This window comes from Cupressus sempervirens, chromosome 4, assembly GCF_028749045.1.
Source record: "Cupressus sempervirens isolate cs-2001-9-10 chromosome 4, ASM2874904v1, whole genome shotgun sequence".
Classification (NCBI taxonomy): Eukaryota; Viridiplantae; Streptophyta; class Pinopsida; order Cupressales; family Cupressaceae; genus Cupressus; species Cupressus sempervirens.
Window position 1 is genome coordinate 142,413,353 of NC_143121.1, and position 21,959 is coordinate 142,435,311.

Here is a 21,959-nt window from a genome sequence, read left to right on the forward strand (position 1 = left end):
TAGAGAACCTCTAGGAGGCTCTGCCATGTCAAACTGCCAAACCGCTGACGGCATAAAGAAAAGGAAAAACAGTAACCTAATGAGTAGGATAAAAAATAATAGTACAATCAACAACACTCAATAATCATGGGGAGTTTCTATACAAAGAAGGCCCATCCATTCAAAAGATGTGACCAACATAAATAACGGTAGATCATAATGAACAGTGGCAAGCATTACACAAACAATGGCTTCAGAAAAATGACTTGATGAAAAATAATAAATCCGCTAGATTCTGAACAAGACGGCCAGCTAATCCATGGTCAAATATGGTGCCATTTCATCACATATGATGCCAAAGAATAAATACTTCATATGCACAAAATTGAGAAACAATTTCGAAGTTCAGGAATAATGTCCATGTTCTGAGCACAGCTGAACCAGATGAATACAGGTAAAAGATATCTATTGCAGCTACTAATCTTCAACACAAAACATAGCTCTCTATCTTTTATATTTAATTTGTCTCAGGATCATGGAAATATGCTCAACTTCTGGCTACTTCAGTAGAAATATTGTATGCTTAAAAATTTGCTTTTGCAGTATGCATTTTTATACATGGTCAATAGAAGGATCTCAATATTCCTTCCTGTATGTACAATTTCTCGCAATTTACCTTTTGTTTATAGTCATGTACATTTTTGAATGTGTATTCTCTGTTCTGTTTTATTACTTTACAGCTGTTTGGAATCACTTTTTCTGACTTGGTCATTGCACAGATATGATCAAAGTTTGCTTGTATTGAAGCATGCCAAGGCTTCAAAGAAAGGAATGGTTACCAAGTCTTCAATAATGCTAGGTCTTGGAGAGTCAGATAAGGAGATAAAAGAAACTATGCACGACTTGCGTGCTGTAGGAGTTGACATCCTTACTTTGGGACAGTATCTGCAGGTACGAACATCAGGCATTTAATTTCTGTTTTGTCTAGAACTATTTTTTTGTTCCTTTAAAAGAGAGACAGAGGCGAGCTCTTCAATAAGCGTCGAACATTTTTGGTGCATTTATCCAATGCAAGTTCTAATATGATCTGCGAGAATAACAATACTTGGAGTTCTAACCTGAGTCTAGCCTTTCTTCTTTGTACACAAAGGGCTCAGATATGTACCTGAATACAAATGACGCGGCCTAACATATAAACCAGAGAAGCAATAATCTGCAAAAGATCGCAATTATACCCTATTAATCGCTAATTCTGGAGCCAGCTGATTTTTTCACTCCAAAATTCCAATTTGTGAAAAAATTGACCCATTTTTCAATGATTTTTTGCATTCAATGCTCACTAAAATGATGTTAAAATCCCTAAAAAATAAAAAAAAGCTAAAAGCAAAAAAGTCATTGCAAAAACCTAGCAAACCCTTGAGATATTTGTGAAATTGCTGAATCAATAAGAAACAGGGCCAGCCTGGACGGAATCAAGGTCAGTGCAGAATCGACATGGAGACAATTTGTTATTTTGCCCCTCAGTTTTCTTTCCAACTTTAGGAAAACTGTAAATTGAGGAGTGAGGAGCAATGATGTTCATCAATTGAATTTGGAAGGGCCTCAAATTATCCTAAATTGTGTGGGGCATGTGAGCCACCGTAGAAGCAACTGATGAATCTGATCTAAATTGTGGCTTTGATATGATATGAGTTCTCCACATGCCCCACCCTATGAATTTTGATGTGTTGAAGTATGTAATTAATATTATACACTAATTTTAAAATCACTATTGTGTTTTGTAGATTAATACCTGGTAGGTCCACCTCCCATTTATATTAATCAATATAAAATCTTACATCAGCAATCTAAGAAAGTTGGGAATCCAGCTAGGATGCAAATTCATCCTAAGCCCCAAAAAGTGGGGCAACTATCTTTACCAGAATGGAAACAAAATCTATTAGTGTCCATAACTGTCCAAAATCCTAGGGGCACAAGACTACCAAGTAATAGCTACAAAATATAGTCTCTACCCTATCTATTACTGTCACTATATTGAAAATAATCTATGTATTTAGAATTAGGACTGTATTCAGAGACCCAAGACAATCATCTGGACAGTGACCAGGATCCTCCTTGCCAGCAGAGTGCCTAAAAGAAGCAGCCTGGTCTGCAGTAGAGGTGATTCTCCCTTTCATGGTCTTCCTCCACTGCTGGGCCTTCTTTGATGATTATCACTTTGGCAGATTTGTCCTCCATGTCACTCTCCAAGCCGTCGCTTCTGATGTAGTTTTTATCCAGCCTTCTCCTTCATTCATAATGAGATCGAAAAGCTTTTTCAGGAAGACAATATTGCGGCCAATAATTGGCTTTCTTCATATTTCTTCGGCTTCAGGGAGAAGATAATTGGGAACCTCCTGATCAATTTTCCATGCGCTGCACCTCAGAGAAATCCTGGGGCATTGGAATGGTCTTTCCCCTGTCAGAACTCTCAATCACCTCATCTATTTCTCCCAAGAGAGCAGTCTTGAAAACTTTCTCACACAACATCCTCACATCAATTCTTGGCTCCCCCATGTCCAGCTTCACAGTGATAAACATCACTGAGACATTGCTGTTGACCTTGCATCTGTGGTACGTCATCACAAACTCATCGCTAAGAATGGCCTTAACAACATGCACCACTGAATCTTGTGGGAAATTGATATTTTTTCACCTCTTCTCAGATACATCACCCATATAAGACATGTCTTTTCTTTGCTAGCAAACGAATTGGGGTATACATTTGGCAAGGGATACAACTTTCTCAACAAGGCTCAATAGTGAGTCACTACCCGCCACAATTGCCGTTTATAGATTGTCGCCAAACTATTATGCATTATTATAGATGGCACTTTGACGGAGGAGCAATTCTCTGTAGTTTATAATCAATATTGTAAAGTAGTTATAAAATTTAAACTAGTAATGACTATTAATATATATTAATAGTTATATAATAAAATTATGGATTAGAAATAATGTAAAATTTACAATGTATATATTTGATTTTAATATAAAATTAATATATCAATTTTTAATTATACATGTGTGCGCCCTTTAATTTATAATTAATATACTTAATTTTATTATTAACATTTGTCTCCACCCAGAATAGTAGTTTCCAGTTGCTTGCGAATCTTTTACTTGAACTAAACAATTGTCTTTTGTTGAATTCTACCTTATATCCATTATGGAACATAAAACATTGCAGTTGTGGAATAGAATTTGATAAGTTGTCGCAAAAGTTGAAACTACCCTTACAAAACTCTTTCCTTCAATCACAAGGAAAGTCTTGGATAACTTAAAAATGGCTTCCAATTTTCCTAACAGTAGCTAAGTCTTTGTCTGATAAATTTTGATCTCAGTTACTGCATAGATATAGCTAGTATTTGTTTGCAGACTACTATTTGGCCACTTCTCTCTTATAAAGTGTGATAATTTTCTATCTCAGTTACTTCATAGACTAAGCTAATATTTGATCTTATGCCACAACTACTGCTTAAAAAGCTGACCGAAATTTTCTACCACTTATGGGTTAAACCCTATTTTATTTGTGCTCTATATCTCTATGCTATTTAAATGCTCTCGAAGTTTTAAAAAAAATAGTTTTCGTCTCTTTCCTGCAACTTTTTATATTTTTTTGAAAATCCAAAATTTACTTATTTTTCCCAATAGTTTGCTGCTATGGTGTAAGTTATGCGATCTTTACTGTAATTGAATACTTACGGGCTTAAATGAAGCTATAACTGCTTTTTGGAACCACTTGTTAAAGGAGGATTCCTTGTGAAAGTTTAACTCATATCCCTGCAAACTTCTGAATATCTCAGATGGTATACATTTTTATGGATGATGAAAAAAAAATTAGTTAGTTATTGTCTAGCTTTTTATATATGCATGAGCATCATTAGAGATGGTCGTCAAGAGTTAATAATCCCCACTGCCACCAAAAAGGTGGAGACAAGCAGTTCTGCTCTAAAGCGTGCCTAGAAAATATTGAAGTTGATTATCTATATAAACTATATGTTTTGGAAACAAAAAGTTTTGGAAAGTATACAGTTGATAAGTAGGAGATATTTTCCACAGCAAGTCAAATTGTGATATTGCTATCAGGATTTAATTGTGTAGCTTTTGAGTCAAACTCATTGATCCATGTTTCATGGGCAGTGATTTACACGAATCCATCTCTCATGAGAATAAATGGAACACTTAGCACTCATTGGATCTAGGTGATGCTCACAGAGGTGAAGCACTTAGGACTTCCCGAGAGGTCACCCATCCCAGTACTACTCCAGCTTGAGTGTGCTTTAACTACGAAGTTTCCTTCATGATTAAACCCACTCTGCTTGCAACCCCATTTGTAAAATCTTCACCAAGTGTTGTGCCTTATGAACCATTCCCCTAAGCTCATCAATTGATAAGTAGGAGATATTTTTTCCATAGCAAGTCAAATTGTGGTACTGCTATCAAGATTTAACTGTGTAGTTTTTGAGTCAAACTCATTGACCCATGTTTCATGAGTAGTGATTTACACGAATCCATCTCCCATGAGAATAAATGGAACACTTAGCACTCATTGGATCTAGGTGAAGGTTTTGCAAATGAGGTTGCAAGCAGAATGGGTTTAATCATGGAGGAAACTCCGTAGTTAAACGCACTCAAGTTGGAGTAGTACTAGGATGTGTGACCTTCTGGGAAGTCCCGGTGCTTCACCTTTGTGAGCATCACCCAGATCCAATGAGTGCTAAGTGTTCCATTTATTCTCTTGAGAGATGAATTCGTGTAAATCACTACTCATGAAACATAGGTCCATGAGTTTGACTCAAAAATTAGACAGTTAAATCCTGATAGCAATATCACAATTTGACTTGCTGTTGAAAATATCTCCTACTTATCAATTGATGATCTAAGGGGCTTTCTAATGAAAAGTTCATAAGGCTCAACACTTGGTGAAGGTTTTGCAAATGGGGTTGCAAGCAGAGTAGATTTAACCATGGAGGAAACTTCATAGTTAGGCACGCTCAAGCTGGAGTGCTACTGGGATGGGTGACTTCCAGGGAAGTCCTGGCGCTTCACCTCTGTGAGCATCACCTAGATCCAGTGAGTGCTAAGTGTTCCATTTATTCTCATAAGAGATGGATCTGTGTGAATCACTACTCATGAAACATGGGTCAATGAGTTTGACTCAAAAACTACACAGTTAAATCTTGATAACAATATCACAAGTATACAGTTGTTCAAAGGAATAGGATTCAAGGCTGGAGCATCAAAAACTACACAGTTAAATCTTGATAACAATATCACAAGTATACAGTTGTTCAAAGGAATAGGATTCAAGGCTGGAGCAAATTCAGCAAATGGAGGTGTTTTTTAAAAACCTACCATTTTCAGCCAAGAATTCTCTTCTTTGAAGTTTCATTTTATTCTATTTTATTTTCTGTTTTGTATTAGGAGCATGTCACAAACTGTCATTCAAGAAATCAGACTGGGAAACATATTTGCCTTATTCCTAAACCATTGAAGAGAAGTGAAAACTTTTTAGTGAAAAACTGTGTCCGTGAAGGATAGATATCACAACCCAGGCCAAATCTTTTTTGATTATTATCATGTTGCCTGTGTGTATGTTTAAAGACTAAAGTACCAGTGGTTATTATGAAGATGATTATCCATCAAATGTCTATCTTTTATCTTTTTTGATAAACTAATTAAGCCATAGAAACAACACAATAGAGACTGTAGTGATTTATTTTCATTTCATTTACAAAATGTAAATATTTTATTGTATATTGACATTTAGATCAGGTCCTATAGTTTTAAGCAAAACCCTGTTATTTTGCAGCCAACGCCTTTGCATTTGACCGTGAAAGAGTTTGTGACTCCTGAAAAATTTGCCTTCTGGAAAGACTACGGCGAGTCGATTGGATTTAGATATGTTGCAAGTGGACCTTTGGTAGAGCTTCTTGCACTGAAGTTCCTTGTATATTTTGTTTTGAACTTGAAATATATTGTCAATCATTAAGCTAGAAACTGGAAAAATTCTTTGATTCCATATGAGTGCCATGTAGGAAAAATCTTTTGCTTGAAATTGCTACAAACTTAGGGGTAGAGTGAAGACATAATTTTCCTTTTTGTTGGAATTCCAGGTTAGATCATCGTACAGGGCTGGAGAGTTTTTTATAGAAAGCATGCTTAGAGTGCAAAAGGCTGCTGAATCTACTTCTTCGTAGATACGTCTATTCATGTTTTGGTAACTGATGCCATGAAACATAGGATGCGGCAGCTTATCTTTATAATTCATTGAGTGATTCCTATTATGACCTTAAGTATTACAACATTATTGCAAGTTGTAATATCGAACTATATTATTCATTTTACATAATATTAATCGCAATTGATGTAATCATGTTTCTATTGGAGAGATTTATCACAGGAGCTTGCAATATGCCGAGTGCGGATATGCTTTTGTAAAACATGATTAGAACTGAACAGAAATGTGAGTGTCGTTCATTTACTAATGCAGGTCCAGATGTTCGCATGCAATTGCCATGTACCCATCTCAGATGCTAAGAAGATTTGATGATGAAAGATGTGTTGTGTTGTCATGCCTTAAAATAGGCAGGTAAAGTAGGATTGACATGTAACATAATCCAAATAAACTTGGAAGTGAGTATGTATGTATCAAGTTGAGAGATTGATAATCTTAACCATCTTGTACTTCAAATTTAGACTTTACAAAATCAGGCCCTGCTACATTTTCTGAATTGCTTTGTTAAAAATCCAAGTAAAACTTCACCAAATTCTAAAGTAGGGTTTTTTCTGTTTTAAAAGAATAAAATAAAAATTCTTTAATAAAAATGATATACTCATTTAATAAATTGCAGCACTTAAAGAATATATCATATTTCTCTTTATATTTGTGATAGATTTGTAAAAGTTAAGGTACAGTAATTATAATTTAACAACACAAATTATCTGTAATTGTAGAGGCAGATGAAGTTTGTTGGGTGTAAACATTTCATTATAAACTAAATACCTAATTTGTGATATTAATTTGTTATGGCTAGATGACACTGGGGTGGGGGGAGTGAATCGGTGTGACCAAAGATCTAATGAATTTCACCATCACTTTTCATAATATGAAACATGTAAAGGAATCACACAAGTAATAGAAAAGTAATTCAAACAGTCACACATGAAACACTTAGATACTATTATTTTTACGTGGAAACTCTTGGTTAGAGGAAAAATCACAGTAAGAAGTAGTATTCATTATTGCTACAATATGTTTTTCTGCTAGGAGCATTTAAATCCATCAGTTAAGAGTGTGAAGCCTTGTTAGAAGCTTTACAATAAGATTTGTTAGGATCTATACTATTAAGCGATTTAAAACTCCTAAGAGTCACCTAGTTATATGATTTCTTGTTTAGATTTGTAAGGATTTTGCGCACCCTATTAGGAGTGACCTTGTTAGAGGTTTTTTCTTATTAATATGCTAAAATCAACTAGTGCTAGTTGATTTGAAAGTTGCACTTATTGCTAGATAGATCCAATTGTTTCTTGTTCACTTCTTTGTTCACTTCCAATGTTAACAAAATGTACTGCAATTATTCTTTTCAAACTTCACACTTCATACCAACTTCTACTATCATGCATTGATTTTCATCACTTTTATATTGTTCTTGAGGCGGTGGAAAAATTCTGAATGTGTTTTAACAAGTTGACCTCAACCATTTCAAATCTTATGAGCAAGAGATAATTCTTCAAATTGTCTGCCTTCATGTTAGTCTCATCACAACTATTCTGTTTTATTGATCAACACCATAAATTGTATTTGATGTTATTGATTTATATCATGTACTCCACCATTTCAGTATTCTTCAATTTGTCTTGTAGATCACATCAGACCTTCATATTATCTATATTTATGGTAGATTTTCCTTTAGATTTCTATGTAAATATCTCTGTAGATGATATTTCTTAAGCCATACATTACGATTTTGCTTCCAAGTTGTCGACACTCAAATTACCATATTTGTCTCTACCTAGTTCCTCCAACACTTACCATTTAACCTATTTGATCAATTTGATTGTTGATGTATCTAATTTGTCACTTGCAAATTATCTCTATGTTACCTGATTCATCCAACACTTAATAATTTTACTTATCTAATCATTTAGTTGCCAATGGCAACAACATAGGAATGATGATCCATCCAAACTAACAACTCTAATCACCTTATTTATCATAACCATGCCATCAATATCCCCATTTGACATTGATGGCAACACTTAGAGAAAATTTCCGAAGTGTCTAAAACAAATTTTTTAGTTACATATATGTCCCTTTACATTACACATCTCTCCTTGTGATTCCTATACACATTCGATCTAATACTCTACTTTGTTTCATCCGCTAATTATATGCAAAACAACAAAATTTTCTCTGCTATTCCCCTCCCCCTTTGACAACAATGACGTAGGTGTGAACAACTTCAAATTTGCAAAATAATATTTTATCAATATAGGCCCATAGACTCTTAAACACTATATCAAAATTTGTCTTTAAACTTGTATATATCAAAATCCCTTGTTTTCAGATTTTCAACTATTACAATATGATTTCTTATATGATATGCTAACTCCTCCAAAGCATTCGTATTACTTATCTCTTGTAGTGCTAAGACAACTTCAACATCTTTAACTCCCTTTTGCAAAATGTCAACTTTGGGAATTACTTGATTTTGAAGGTCTATTAGATCGTTGACTCCCTTCTCTTGTTCACTAACACATGACTTGAGCTTGTGATTTACCTAGTTAATCGACGCTCCAAAACTAGTAATTGCTTATAGGGATCAAAATTTGCAATCAATAATCTAATCTCATGTTGAGCTTCACATCTCTTTCTACATCCTTAACAAAATTTGTGAAATCACTAATGGTGGTTAGTATTTTGCTACCTTCAACTTATTGACTCCAATGGTCAATGCTCCTCTATCTAATACTATTCTTTGAGCTAAAATATGAGAACTTTTCTTTTCATAATCCATTTCCACACTTTGGATTGCAACCTCTTCAAGACTTTTTAGTTCTTCACTTGTTGCAAACACCAACCAAATTGTTCAATAGGTGTTGCATTTTCATCATAGTTTGTGCTATGCGCTAAGTCTAAAAGTATGTTTTTAGCTGACTCAATGATTTGTTCCTCCTTTTTTTTGTATCTCTTGGCTTTGGACTTTATTACTATTGCCATTTTCATAATCTCCTTTGGACTCATTGTGTTCAAATCTATTGGTCCTTTAATGCATGGTAGGTTATCATTATCGTTACTTCATTTAAGAGATGATAAGACTGTTACAGCTTCTTTTGTTTCTAAACTAACTCACTAGTAGCATTTTCTGCCTCTTTGTCTTCTTGTTTTTCCTTCTCCCTTCTTCTTGAATTTCCTCTTCTTGTGCTAGTTGTTCCTACTAATCATCTTTGCCTATTTCATCACAGATAACCTCATCATTTATGTCTTGTGTTTGTTCATCGACAGTGATATGAACAATGTCTTCAACACTGAGTTCTTTCACAACTTAATCAGCTCCAATCATGTTAGGAACTTCGATGATTTGATCATCAACAATGTGAAGAATATAACCATCAATCGCAATATCTACATTCCCTATCTCCCAACGTCCTGTAGTATGAGTGATCTTGGGACAACCCTGCTCATCCTTCTTTGGTTAATCTTGAACAACACGTACCTCTTCTTCCTTTTCTTCTTCATTGAGTTTGAGATTTTTTCTCAAAATCTCTTTAGTCTCAACCTACATCGACTCTGTTTCTCCACATAGTAGTTTAGTCAACCTCTTCTTTGTTTTGAAGTAATGTCTAGTGTGACCAAGAATCTTTTTGATTTCTTTTGGATGCAACTTTACTTTCTTCAACACATATATTTAATCATCTCCTTATATTGCTTTATTGTTGTCTTCTATCTAGTTTCTAGAGTATTATACAATGAAGGTGAGGCTTGTCATTTTATCTCAAGCAAAGCCTTATTAATGCTAAACACGCTTCTTCTATCTTTCTTTGTTCATCAACTTTAAATATATCACAATATCTCTTTGTAGACACCTAAATTTGATCACACAAATATGTAGTCATATTTAGTCACCTCAGGCATTTTAATTAAATATTAAATATTTAATTAATTTATGGTATCTCACAGTTAATTAATTTAATTAAATAACTATAGTCCAATTATCAATCAAATGACAACCAATAGTCTAATTTATTAATCAATCCCCATTGCTCTATTATATTAAGTAAATACACAACTTATTTAATTTAATTCCAAATTCTCCCATCTAATTAATTAATTCAAGTAATTATTTCCTTCAAACCTCAACTAACCTTCAACCCAACAATTAGCCTAAATTCACCTATGCACCAAAAATTACCATTTTAAATTAAATAATTCTTTTTATTTAATTAATTCTCCCATATGATTGTTTATGACAAATCAATTCACTAGCCACATCGCCCCTTTATCTAAGCTACATCACCCTCTTGTCTCAACCACATCATCCCCCTTATTTGAGTCTAATTATCTCCTCTAGATCACTTGCACACTTTAAAACATGAATTAAGTCTTCCTAACTCAAGCCTAAGTCCACTCCATGCCATATCTCCCTCTCCCACCTAAGAATAGTTAAGTCCATCTCACACCTTCTTCAGTTAACTATCCCTCCAAAACTCATATCTCCTCACACTCGTTCTCCTTGCGATACTTGTCATGAGGCTATGGATTTGAGAAGGCATAATCCATGTGCTCATCTTTCCTTGCATCCTAGCCCTCCCTCACAACCTTTCCACTTTGCATATTGGCCATCCATTTCCCTTACCCTTGGCCCATAAATTGAACCCTGTATCATTCATAATTGATCCATCTTTTGAGTAAAAGTTATTATGCTATTTGAGTGCCAAAAGCTACTAAAGCACTATTGCTATACCTAAATTTATATTTGTTTGTGCTTTTGTATACATGTCCTATATTGCCCATTCTATCTTCCGTTAACCACACACATGCTAAAATGAATCATGTGAAGTGCGCTAAACAAAATACTCTGATCATTTACTGTTTTGTTGAATAACACTTAGACAATTTTCTATGTCCAAGAGTCCAAAACTTCACAATATGTTTTCCCTCTTTGTAGTAGGTTTATGTTGTAATAAATGACAACCCCATATCATCCTCATACACCCTCTTAGTCAAATTACCAACAATCTACCTCTTTGGCATTGATGACAACATATGGAAAAATTAGCTAATTTACAAAAAGCCTTCAAAATTGAGACCTTGTGAAAATTTCAAAACTTTCAAAACTATGGATCATCTTCAAAATATATACCATCCTATATTCATATTATACTCCCCCCTTTTTGACTATACTTTATCCTATCTATAACTCCTTACAATAAAGTATACGTAACAGTTTTCTTATCCTTCTCTTTTCCTTTTGACATCAATGGAAAAGGCAAGTCAAAATCTATATACATATCAAAAATTTGTTACATTTTTCTCATTATGCTTGCTGAATGCTCATAAGTACCATGCACTCTCTAAAATTCTCTATCCTTGACTATCTCAAACACATTGATCAATGCACATAAGCCATAAAGTGCAACTTCTACTGCATTAAGATTAGAACATACTAGTTTTCCATAAGATTCTTTGGCCTCTATGCATTCCTTGAGCTTCCTATGTACTTGATTAATTTTCAGCGTTAGATGTTCCATGGATGTGCACAAAAAGTTTCTTAAATCAATCATATATCTAATAACTGCATTTTCTAATTGTTTTTTCCACAAGGGGTCATACAAGTCATAATACTTGTTCAATTCGGTAAGGTTTCTATCCTTTATTATTGTTTGGTTCATTTTCCCAATCTCTGGATTCCAACGTTTCTTTTCCTTCTCATTGCTCTCTCCCTTTTGTGGTTGAGTTTGTGGTGAGGTAGTCTGACCTCTCATCTTCTTTGGTGCATTTTATTCCTTTTCATGTTCAGTAGTCTTCTTTCCAACATAGGTCATCAGTACTTTGGGCTTCTTCTTAGGTCCAAGACCAGTAGCCATCTCCTTGATTCTCTTACACCTTTTAGGTATCACTTCCTACTTTCCCCCCTCCTTTTCTTTCTTAACAGGAGCTAAAGTCATTGATGGAGAGGTTCTTGTAGACCTCCTAGAAATTGAAGGGGTACTCTTTTCGCTAACAATTGTTACATTTTCTTCTTCTGTTGGTTATGCTTCTATTGTTGATGGTAGGAAATTGATAGGACTTGGTGCTTCATGGGTAGGTACTACTGGTGGTGGAGAACTTGCAGCAGGTGCTACTAAAAATGGGTGTACTAATAAGATATTTCTTTGGTTGCCTGCTTTTATTTCTGCAACTATTTTTATAGCTTCAACATATTCTTCCTTTGTTATATGAGTGTCTTGAAGCATTTTATTTACCACATTTTCTACCTTTCTCTTAGATTCTTTAGAGCTCTGTAATCGTTGAACCTCTTCCAAGCTTTCTTCTGTTGTTCCCCATCTTTCACTATCATCATCCTTATTTGATTTTAATATCTCTTTGCATATTCATCAATTTATTCTCCTATTACCTCATATCCTAAAGGGTTGACAAACATAACTCTTGCTTCCATTGCTTCCATGCAAGTCTTGTCAGTCTCTACCATAAAGCATATCACTTCTTTGTATTTCTCTACAACTGATTTAGGTATCCATACTCTCTTACTCATCTCAATGTGAAGTATCTTAATCATACTTGTTGTGCTATTGTTCATGCAATCTTCTGATGACTTTATGTAATAATAACTAATTGATTCCATGGTGCATTTATTTGAATTCTAATATGATATTGGCATTGTAGGAAATCTCTTCATGACATGGAGGAATAGGTAGGTTATCAAAGACCCAAATCAAAATGTAACATATTTATTCTTCTTTATCCTCTCAAGATTATCAAGAAGTTGTTATTTCAAAATTTCACAAAGGTTGACTTCTATCTTATTAACACACATCTTATATGTTGCATTAATGTAGCCCATTAATAATTCATCTTCCTTAGAGATGGAACTCATCTTATATGCTAAGATCTCACAATTAAACCTTACATATCTTGCTTTATCGAACTTAGCATCATACCTCTACCATTCCATTTAGTCTTTGTTTTTTCCAGTACAATTTTTTTATACATTTTTCTCACTTATAGGCATCTTTCCGTTGTTGCTTAAACCTATCACTTCATGGATTAGGTCACTAGTTATCTCAATGATTCGATCTCCAATCCAAAACTTGTTATCATGAGTTCTACTCAAAATAATTCTTGCCCATTCTTCATTATCAAATTCATGGCAGAATATGAAGTGTACAATTTTTAATTGCCCTAGGTACTCAAATTCATCCTTAACACTCATGTCTTGCCTATACATCTCATCAAATTCATTTGAAATATCAAAATCTCCCAAGGTTTCAAATTTTTAGTGTATGTAATACTTTATATCCTCCACAACAAACACTCCATATATAATTTGTGAAAATTCCCTAGTGGGGTCATCTTCTAAATGTGCAATTGAACTCTTAAACTTATACCTTGGCTTTTCCATGACATCGTGCAATAAAGAGGGGTCCATTTCCTTCATTTCAAAATCCTTCATAGTTTAACCTCAATGGTGTGAATAAATACCTCAATATCTCACACTACAACATTTGGGGTCAAATTGTGATGACAATTTGCGACGAGTAGTGTAATTTGTGGCGATTTTCATATTTTTTTGCAATTATCCCCAATGCTGTTGCAATACCTACTTTGACATCATAATTGCGATGCCCGCATAAGCACAAAAAAAAAAAAAAAACATGACATAAATCATTCCCCATTCATTTTGATTGTGGAGAGATGCACGTGAAAGAGGTAGAGAGCTGCAAACGAGGGTGGAGAGTTGTGAATGTTGCTGTGCCCTTATGATCAATGCATTTCGTTGCTGTGCCCTCGTTATATCTGTATTTCTTTGCCGTGTCTTTGTAGCCCTACAATTTCATTGCCATGCCATGCCCTTGTGATCTATGTGCCCTTGCTCTACGATTTTCTTCAAAGGCGAGAAGAGGTTCCTATGTAAATGTTCTTTTCTTTTTCTTAACGTGCATGTCTTTATATTTCCTTCTAAACATGTATCTCTTTATATATTTAGAGAGATCTTTTTAAAAGTGCTTATTACATATTAGCTCATAACATAAAAGTTGATCTAGCTGCATACATATTCCAAAATCAAAATAATAAAACAATAAAACTCACTCAAACCATGCTAAATGACTTACCTCAAGATCCTACACAAAAAAATGTAGACCACAAAAAATGGGTAGAGTATGCAAGAAATTTTACAAAAACATATCATAACAGATATTTTTAGAAAGAAACAAGCCATAACCTAGTCTTTATATATATATATATATATATATATATATATATATATATATATATATATATAGTGATCTTTAAAGGTGCTTATTACATGTTAGCACAACATAAAAATTGATCTAGCTACATACATATTCCAGAATCCAAATAATAAAACAATAAAACTCACTCAACCCGTGCTAAGTCACTTAGCTCAAAATCCTGCATAAAAATAATGCAGACCACAACAAATGGCCAGAGTTCGCAAGAAATTTTACAAAACCATATTATAGAAGATATTTTTAGAAAGAAACAAGCCATAATCTAGTTAAATTGGTCTAGTTTCTGATTAGCTAGGTTGATTAAAAATTCCTGTAGAACTATCATCATATTAGGTACGTCAAAGCAAACAATCAGCTGTTCCTAGCTAGCAGGATCAAATACAATTTTTCAAGGTGATAAAATTGCATATGTAGATGCATCACTTGCATGCTAGGCATGAAATGCATTCCCCAACTTATAACAAATGGTTGGATATAAAGGTTCCATATGCTAGCCCAACAATGGAAGCCAAGGATGTAACCATGCATGTATTGGCATAGTCTCCTTGCGAGGATCCCAAGTATCTATTGTTGCTATTAATTTGGGCATCCTATATGATCTAGAATGTTATGAAGTACTGAATATGGTAGTAACTTCTCCCATGTCTCCAGAAAATGTAGCATAGGTTCAAGGTCCCTTGGCTCTGAGGAATTTGTAGCATCTATTCTCACTGCTGAAAGAATAACTTTAGTGAAGAGTTGAGTGAAAGGAGTTGAAGAAGCAAATTCTACTTCTGTGTAAATGCCATTATCACAAGGCTCATTCCCTTGTAGAAGCCTCTACCACAATGACATTACCTCTAAACTATGAAAATGATGTTGAAGTGGTTCCCAAGCTTGAAATATTCTCATAAGCAATGGCAAAGCAAATGCAGATGCAATATATGACAAATTGCACAACTTGTAGTCTTTATATATACAGAGAGATCTTTTTGAAGGTGCTTATTAAATATTAGCACAATAGAAAAATTGATCCAGTTGCATACATATTTTAGAATCCAAATAATAAAACAATAAAACTTTCTTAACCCGTGCTAAGTGACTTAGCTTAAGATCCTGTACAAAAATAATGCAGACCACAAAAAATGGGCAGAGTTCACATGAAATTTAAAAAATAAAAATCATAGAATATATTTTAAGAAAGAAACAAGCCATAACTTAGTTAAATTGGTCTAGTTTCTCATTATATGGGTTGATTACAAATTCTTGTAGAATTGTCATTAGATTAGGTACAATGAAACGAACAATCAACTATTCCCAACTAGCAGGATCAAATATAGTTTTTCAAGGTGATAAAATTGCATATGTAGATGCATCACTTGCATGCCAGGAGTGAAGTACATTCTCCAAATTATAATGAATGGTTGGATATAAAGGCTCCATACGTTGGCCCAACAATGGAAGCCAAGGATGTAACCATGCATGTATTGGCACAATCTGCTTGCGAGGATCCCAAGTATCTATTGTTGCTGTTAATTTGGGCATCCTATATGATCTAGAATGTTACGAAGTACTGTATCTGATAGTAACTTATCTATCCCATGTCTCCAAAAAATGTAGCATAGGTTTAGGGTCCCTTGGCTCCCAAGAATTTGTAGCAGCTATTCTCACCGTTGGAAGAATAACTTTAGTGAAGAGTTGACTGAAAGGAGTTGAAGAAGCAAGTTTTGCTTCTATGTAAATTCCATAATCATGAGGCTCATTCCCTTGTAGAAGCCTCTGCCACTATGAAATTACATCTAAACCATGCAAAGGATGTTGAAGTGGTTCCCAACCTTGAAACATTCTTATAAGCAATGGCAAAACAAATGTAGATGTAATACATGACAAATTCCAAGATGATTAGATGCTATTTCCAAGGTGATCATGACAAATCCTAATATCTTAATATCTTATATGCAATAAATTGGAGGGTAAGAATCTTGTGAGAAGTGTATTTTTTTTTGAAGATCTCGTGCCAAATCTAGGAAAGAGCATTGTTTGACTACAAATAATTAGAGAACACATATAAGCTCAAAAGTTTCAAAAGAGTATGTTGAAAATTAGTATGAATGAAAGTAGTGATCAACTATAGAAGCGACTCATATAGTTTAGTTACTATACCTCCAATTTATTGCATTTAAGATATTAGGATATGCTGGTTTAAGAAAATGCAGATGCTATTTCCAAGGTGATCATGACACAACAAGAAAGAATGTAATTCTTACTATAGATTGGTCAAACAAAGATGAAGTTTTTACACAATAATGATTCATTTTTAACACCATTAACTCACACATGGGTAAACCAATAGATGGCTAAGTTGAAGGAAAAAATAATTTCATTGAAATATGAACTAATGCAAGATGTAGAAGAACCAAATCAGGAATCATGCGAACAACTCCCTGAATGTTCAAGAAAACAAGAAGGCCAAAACAAGAAGAAGAATGGAGGGAGTGACAAGGAGTTACAAACAAGATGAATCAAGAGGAAGGGGATAGAGGACAAGGGCCACCTAAAAAGAAGCAAAGGTCACCCTTATGTCCAATTAAGCAAGAGACATATTCCCCCTCTAATAAAAGTAAAGAACAACATATTGAGAGACATTTTGTGGTTGAATTTGAGGTCCTTTCAAATGATGATCAAATAAGGCCCTAAGGTGCAAATGTCTTGGACATTAATTTGAGCACCCAAGATCATGATTAATGAATTCAAAGTCACGAGGATGAACTAGGTGAGATCACCTCCCTAACATGGCTATCAAACTGAATGTGACGGGGATAAATAATAATAGCCTAACCAGCCATTAGGAGTTAACAACCCAGATCTAATATTTACCTTTGGATTTGGTTTTCTTCATGCAATCTTATTTACTACAACACTCTCCTAGATTCTATCAAGGGCTCTCGTAATATCCTCTACATTGTCAAGCTTTTGTTTGTGCCATGTAGTCTCTTTTTGAAGCCACTTCTTCTTCTTCTGGTATATTGCCACAGACTCTCTCTGTTGCCTTAAATTTTGATCAAACATTTGAATACCCACCTCTACCATATCTAAAATCAACTTCACATTGTGTTGTAACTCTAGCATAGGTTTTTTATCCTCAATAGATTTCATTTCAGCATTCAAGTTTTCAAGATTGGTCAGCACTCTCACCTGCAGACCTCTCATGTCAAGCACTTTCTATACTGTTTTAACACCATGTTCTTGCTTCTAAGCTAATAGTTCTTCAGGTACATTTTCATATAAAACATTAATTTTGTTGAACAATTGTAAACTCTTAGACTATGCATTCTTGTTTTCTATTACCATTGACGGGCTTCCCTTGAACAAAATCAAAATAAAGAGGCATAAATACACCAAATTCTTCTATCAAAATCAAATGTGCAGATATAAATGTTAAATAAAACATGTCAAATGTTTTTTATAGATATACACTTTGATTATAGCAAATTTTTCTTTCAAAACCATATGTGCAGATATAAACATTAAGTACAACATGTCCAATATTTTTGCAGATGTACACAACCAACTCAATAAGGGTACAAGAATAAGTTACTTATGTAAAGAAAGATCATGTCAGATAATACAAGGGAATTTGATCAAAATAGGGAGACAATGACTAGATTGTTGTTTAACTTTCAAAGAGAAGGCAATGACAAATGCTATTGTCCTTGCAAGAGTTGTAATGACTTAAAGTCAAGAAGAATCAAAATCAAAACAGCTAAGAGACATTGTAGGGAGAATGATCACACTAAAGGGGGGTTTGATTATTATCCATTGGTAAGTTTTATGTTATATTGTTTTCGCAATTAATATACATATGAACCAAAAATGGAGGTTTGATTATCATCATTTTTATATAGGTTGATCTCCCCAGGGTAGTATGTGATATGGACTGCCACATTTTAGAGGAACATAGAGGTGTGAATATGGAGGAGCATGAAGGTGTGAATATGGAGGAACTTGGAAGTGTGAGTATTGAAGAAGAAGATCATGATCCCATGGAAGATGACGACCATGTGCTAGAAAATACATTTGAAGATGATGGTATGAATGCATTGATCCACGACACATTTGGTACTGGTGGTGCTGCTATTGTTGTTGTTGATGATGAATATGATGAGGATGACATAGAGGTCATCCATGATATACCTCTACTTGAGAAGGAAAACATGACCCTTTATGAAGGATCCCAATCAACTCTTCTCTCTGTTGTATTGTTGTTGGTGAATTTGAAGGTTAAGAATGGTTTATCCAACATAACAATGTCATGTATGCTAAAGTTTGTGATATACGTCATTATAGTATATAAAAGATGAAATATGTACCATTAAGATTGTTTATACTAACGATATATTTTTTTGCTATAGATTGATAGGTGACTATTTGTTACCACCATCAAATGTTCTCCCTCGCTCGTACCGATAATTATGTGCCACTATGAAACATATTGGAATAGAGTATCAATCAATAGATGCTTGTCTTGAAGATCATGTAATTTATCATTAAGAACAAAAAAAGGCAATAGAATGCCCTGAATGCCATACGAGTAGTTATCAAGATGATTGAGTGACAAAAAAGGTGCCTCACAAGGTTCTTCATTACATCCCCATTATTCCACATCTTAAAAAATTATTCAGGTGTAGTATCTTGGCACAATTTATGGATTACCATGCACGCAATAGAAGCTGAGATGACATTATTTGAATGACTGTAGATGGCTCAACATTTATGACATAGAGGAAAAGTGGCCACACTTTAAAGAATAACCTCAAAACCTCAATCTTTCTCTGGCAATTGATAGTGTCAATCCATTTGGAGAGATAAGATCCGTTTACTCAGTATGACATACTTTTGCTATCAACAATAACCTTCCTCCATGGATGTCAATAAAGAGGGAGCACATTATGTTGGCAGTGATTGTTCCAGGTATTTTATTATTTTATTGTTACCTACATGTAATTATAATTCTTGGAGTAAAATGACCACAATAATTAATTGATGTTGTTCATTCAACTAGGTAAGTACCAAGTGAAAGATATGAATGTATATATTGTGCCTTATCGACGAGTTGCTGGTGTTATGGAATGATTTCACTATGTATGATATCTTTAGATGAATTGTACAAAAAAAATTTCAATTCCATGTAATGCTTGTGTGGACAATTCATGATGCCCTAGGGTTGACACATTTCTGTGGTATGTTATGGTGAAATCTAGTTGTACGCGATAATACTAATTCCAAAAATGAACATATATAAGCCAATTGTATCATTATCTTGTAGGTCTTCAAAGAAAAGAAAAATTTTCATGTCCAATGTGTGGTCCAAAGATGAAATATCGTCATTCCAAAAGTTTAAGAAAGCAGGTGTTTGATGAGAATAGGAATTTTCTCGACAAAAATTATAAGTATTGAAGTGTCAAAAAATATATTTTCAATGGGAAAGAAGAGACTACATCAAAGCCTTCAAGAATGACACCTCACCTATGGAAGTTGGAATATAATAGAATTCAAGGTCATCAAGGCATTGGTATTGACCACCCTCCAAAGGGACTAAAATGTTATCCCAGAGAATTTAGTAGGCTGCCTTACTACGAGTAACTACAAATTATGTATTTATTTGATACTATGCATATTGGAAAGAATGTAACAGAGACCCTATCAAAATAATTGGATGGAAGGTGTGACAAAGAATTACTTGCCAAAATTTGTAGTGACATTCATGATTCCAATCTTGCAATGAAAAATATCATTGAATCAAATAGAAATGGAGACCAGATTAATGCAAGTGCCCTTCCTTGATTATTAATGGAGCAGCAACGTAATGCTATAAAAGAAGTCATACGAAAAAATCAATTTCCTATAGGATATGCTGTGAATATAAAAAATCTCATATCAAAGAAAAGTGAATTTGACCTAGGGCTAAAAATGCATAATTGGCATACCTTCATCAAGGTAAGTCACGATCTTTTGTATTTACAATATATTTGTGAAACTGCATTCAATTTTCATTCTATTATGTTAGAAAAGAATGAAATGATCAGTTGAAAATTGTTGAAGTATGTGCTACCCCTGTCGCTCCCAAACAAATTTGACAATAATATCAAAAAAGTGATATATGATCTTGGAAAATACATGAGGTAAGCAGTGATATTTGTTCAATATACGAAAAAAGTAATATATTGTAAAGTCTCATATTTATATGTTTTTGTGTCTTGAATCCCTTGTAGGTGTTTGTCATCTAATGAAATCTATAAAGAAGATATAAAATATTGGAAGAAAAAAATTTGTTTACTAATGTGTGAAATGCAAAAGTATTTACCTTCAACTTTTTCCAATGCACAAGAACACTACCTCATACACCAAGTTGAGGAAATTGAATTGTGTGGACTTGTACAACCTAGGTCAAAGTGGATGGTTGAGAGACACTTAAATTTTTTGAAGGGTTTGGTCGACAAAGAGCATGTCTTGAGGGTTCTATGATTGAGGGATATATGGTATACTAGATGATAGTGTACATTACTCAATATCTTCCTAATCTTGCAATAAATGTTAATGTTTTAGCATTAGTAGAAGTAATTCATATTTATCTGATATACTAATCTGTGTTTATGTTTAATAGATGAAGTTGTCACTGCTGATTATTGAATATATATGCATATACATACAAACACACACACACACACACACATGTGCTTTGGATAATATACATTTGCAATATAATCATCAGCAGATAACAATATACTTATCGACAACCACATTTATATTGTCACATTATTATATGTGATCGGGCTCCTTGATATATCATATACAGGCACACATTTGTGTTTCATTTTGTCTTAGCTAAACATGATAATAATCATGCCATTGAAGAGGCATGACTCTGCACGTAGAGCCATGACTCTTCGGGGGTCATGAATCTCCACCTTGTATATAAAGAAAGTGTAGATCGCTGAATAAACATCATCAATCCATGACATTTTGTCTCAGCAGTCTGCACCCAGTTTATCATAAACAATTCTCCATCATATATATAATTTTCAGGGTTATCAAGAAGTCATCTCAAATCATCAGCAATACAAGATAAGGAAGTCGACTCTACACCCATAGCCCCAAAGATCTGTAATATTCAAAGAACAAGGCTGCTAAATAGTAATACAAGTAAGAGTTACATTATTCTTTTAGTAATTGTTTTATCTATCAGAGATCCAATTAAAACTAACATGGTATCATAGCCATTTTGATAAGAAAAACCATTACGCTATATATATATATATATATATCTTAGTTTTTGAAAATGGGGCTAAAACTCTAAATTATTAAAATGGTGAATCATGTGAGACTAGAAGATAGGCTTGAGGGTGCATCTAATTTCTCTTCATGGAAAATTAGAGTAATGATAATATTAAGGGAAATGGAATTAGAAGAATTTATTGAAT

At 33.9% G+C, this 21,959-nt stretch overlaps 1 protein-coding gene across 2 annotated transcripts in view; it reads left to right on the forward strand.

Moving 5' to 3' along the window:
- The window catches only part of LOC149560347 (Radical SAM superfamily protein), a 30,025-nt gene extending 23,294 nt beyond the window's left edge, over positions 1–6,731 (forward strand). For both annotated transcript variants that reach the window (XM_089824643.1, XM_089824644.1), the window contains exons 5-7: positions 759–930; positions 5,834–5,944; positions 6,138–6,731. In XM_089824643.1, the coding sequence (XP_089680769.1) occupies positions 759–930; positions 5,834–5,944; positions 6,138–6,221 (367 nt within the window). In that variant the 3' untranslated portion in view covers positions 6,222–6,731. The remainder of the gene's footprint in view (positions 1–758; positions 931–5,833; positions 5,945–6,137) is intronic.
- Positions 6,732–21,959: the final 15,228 nt, after the last annotated feature.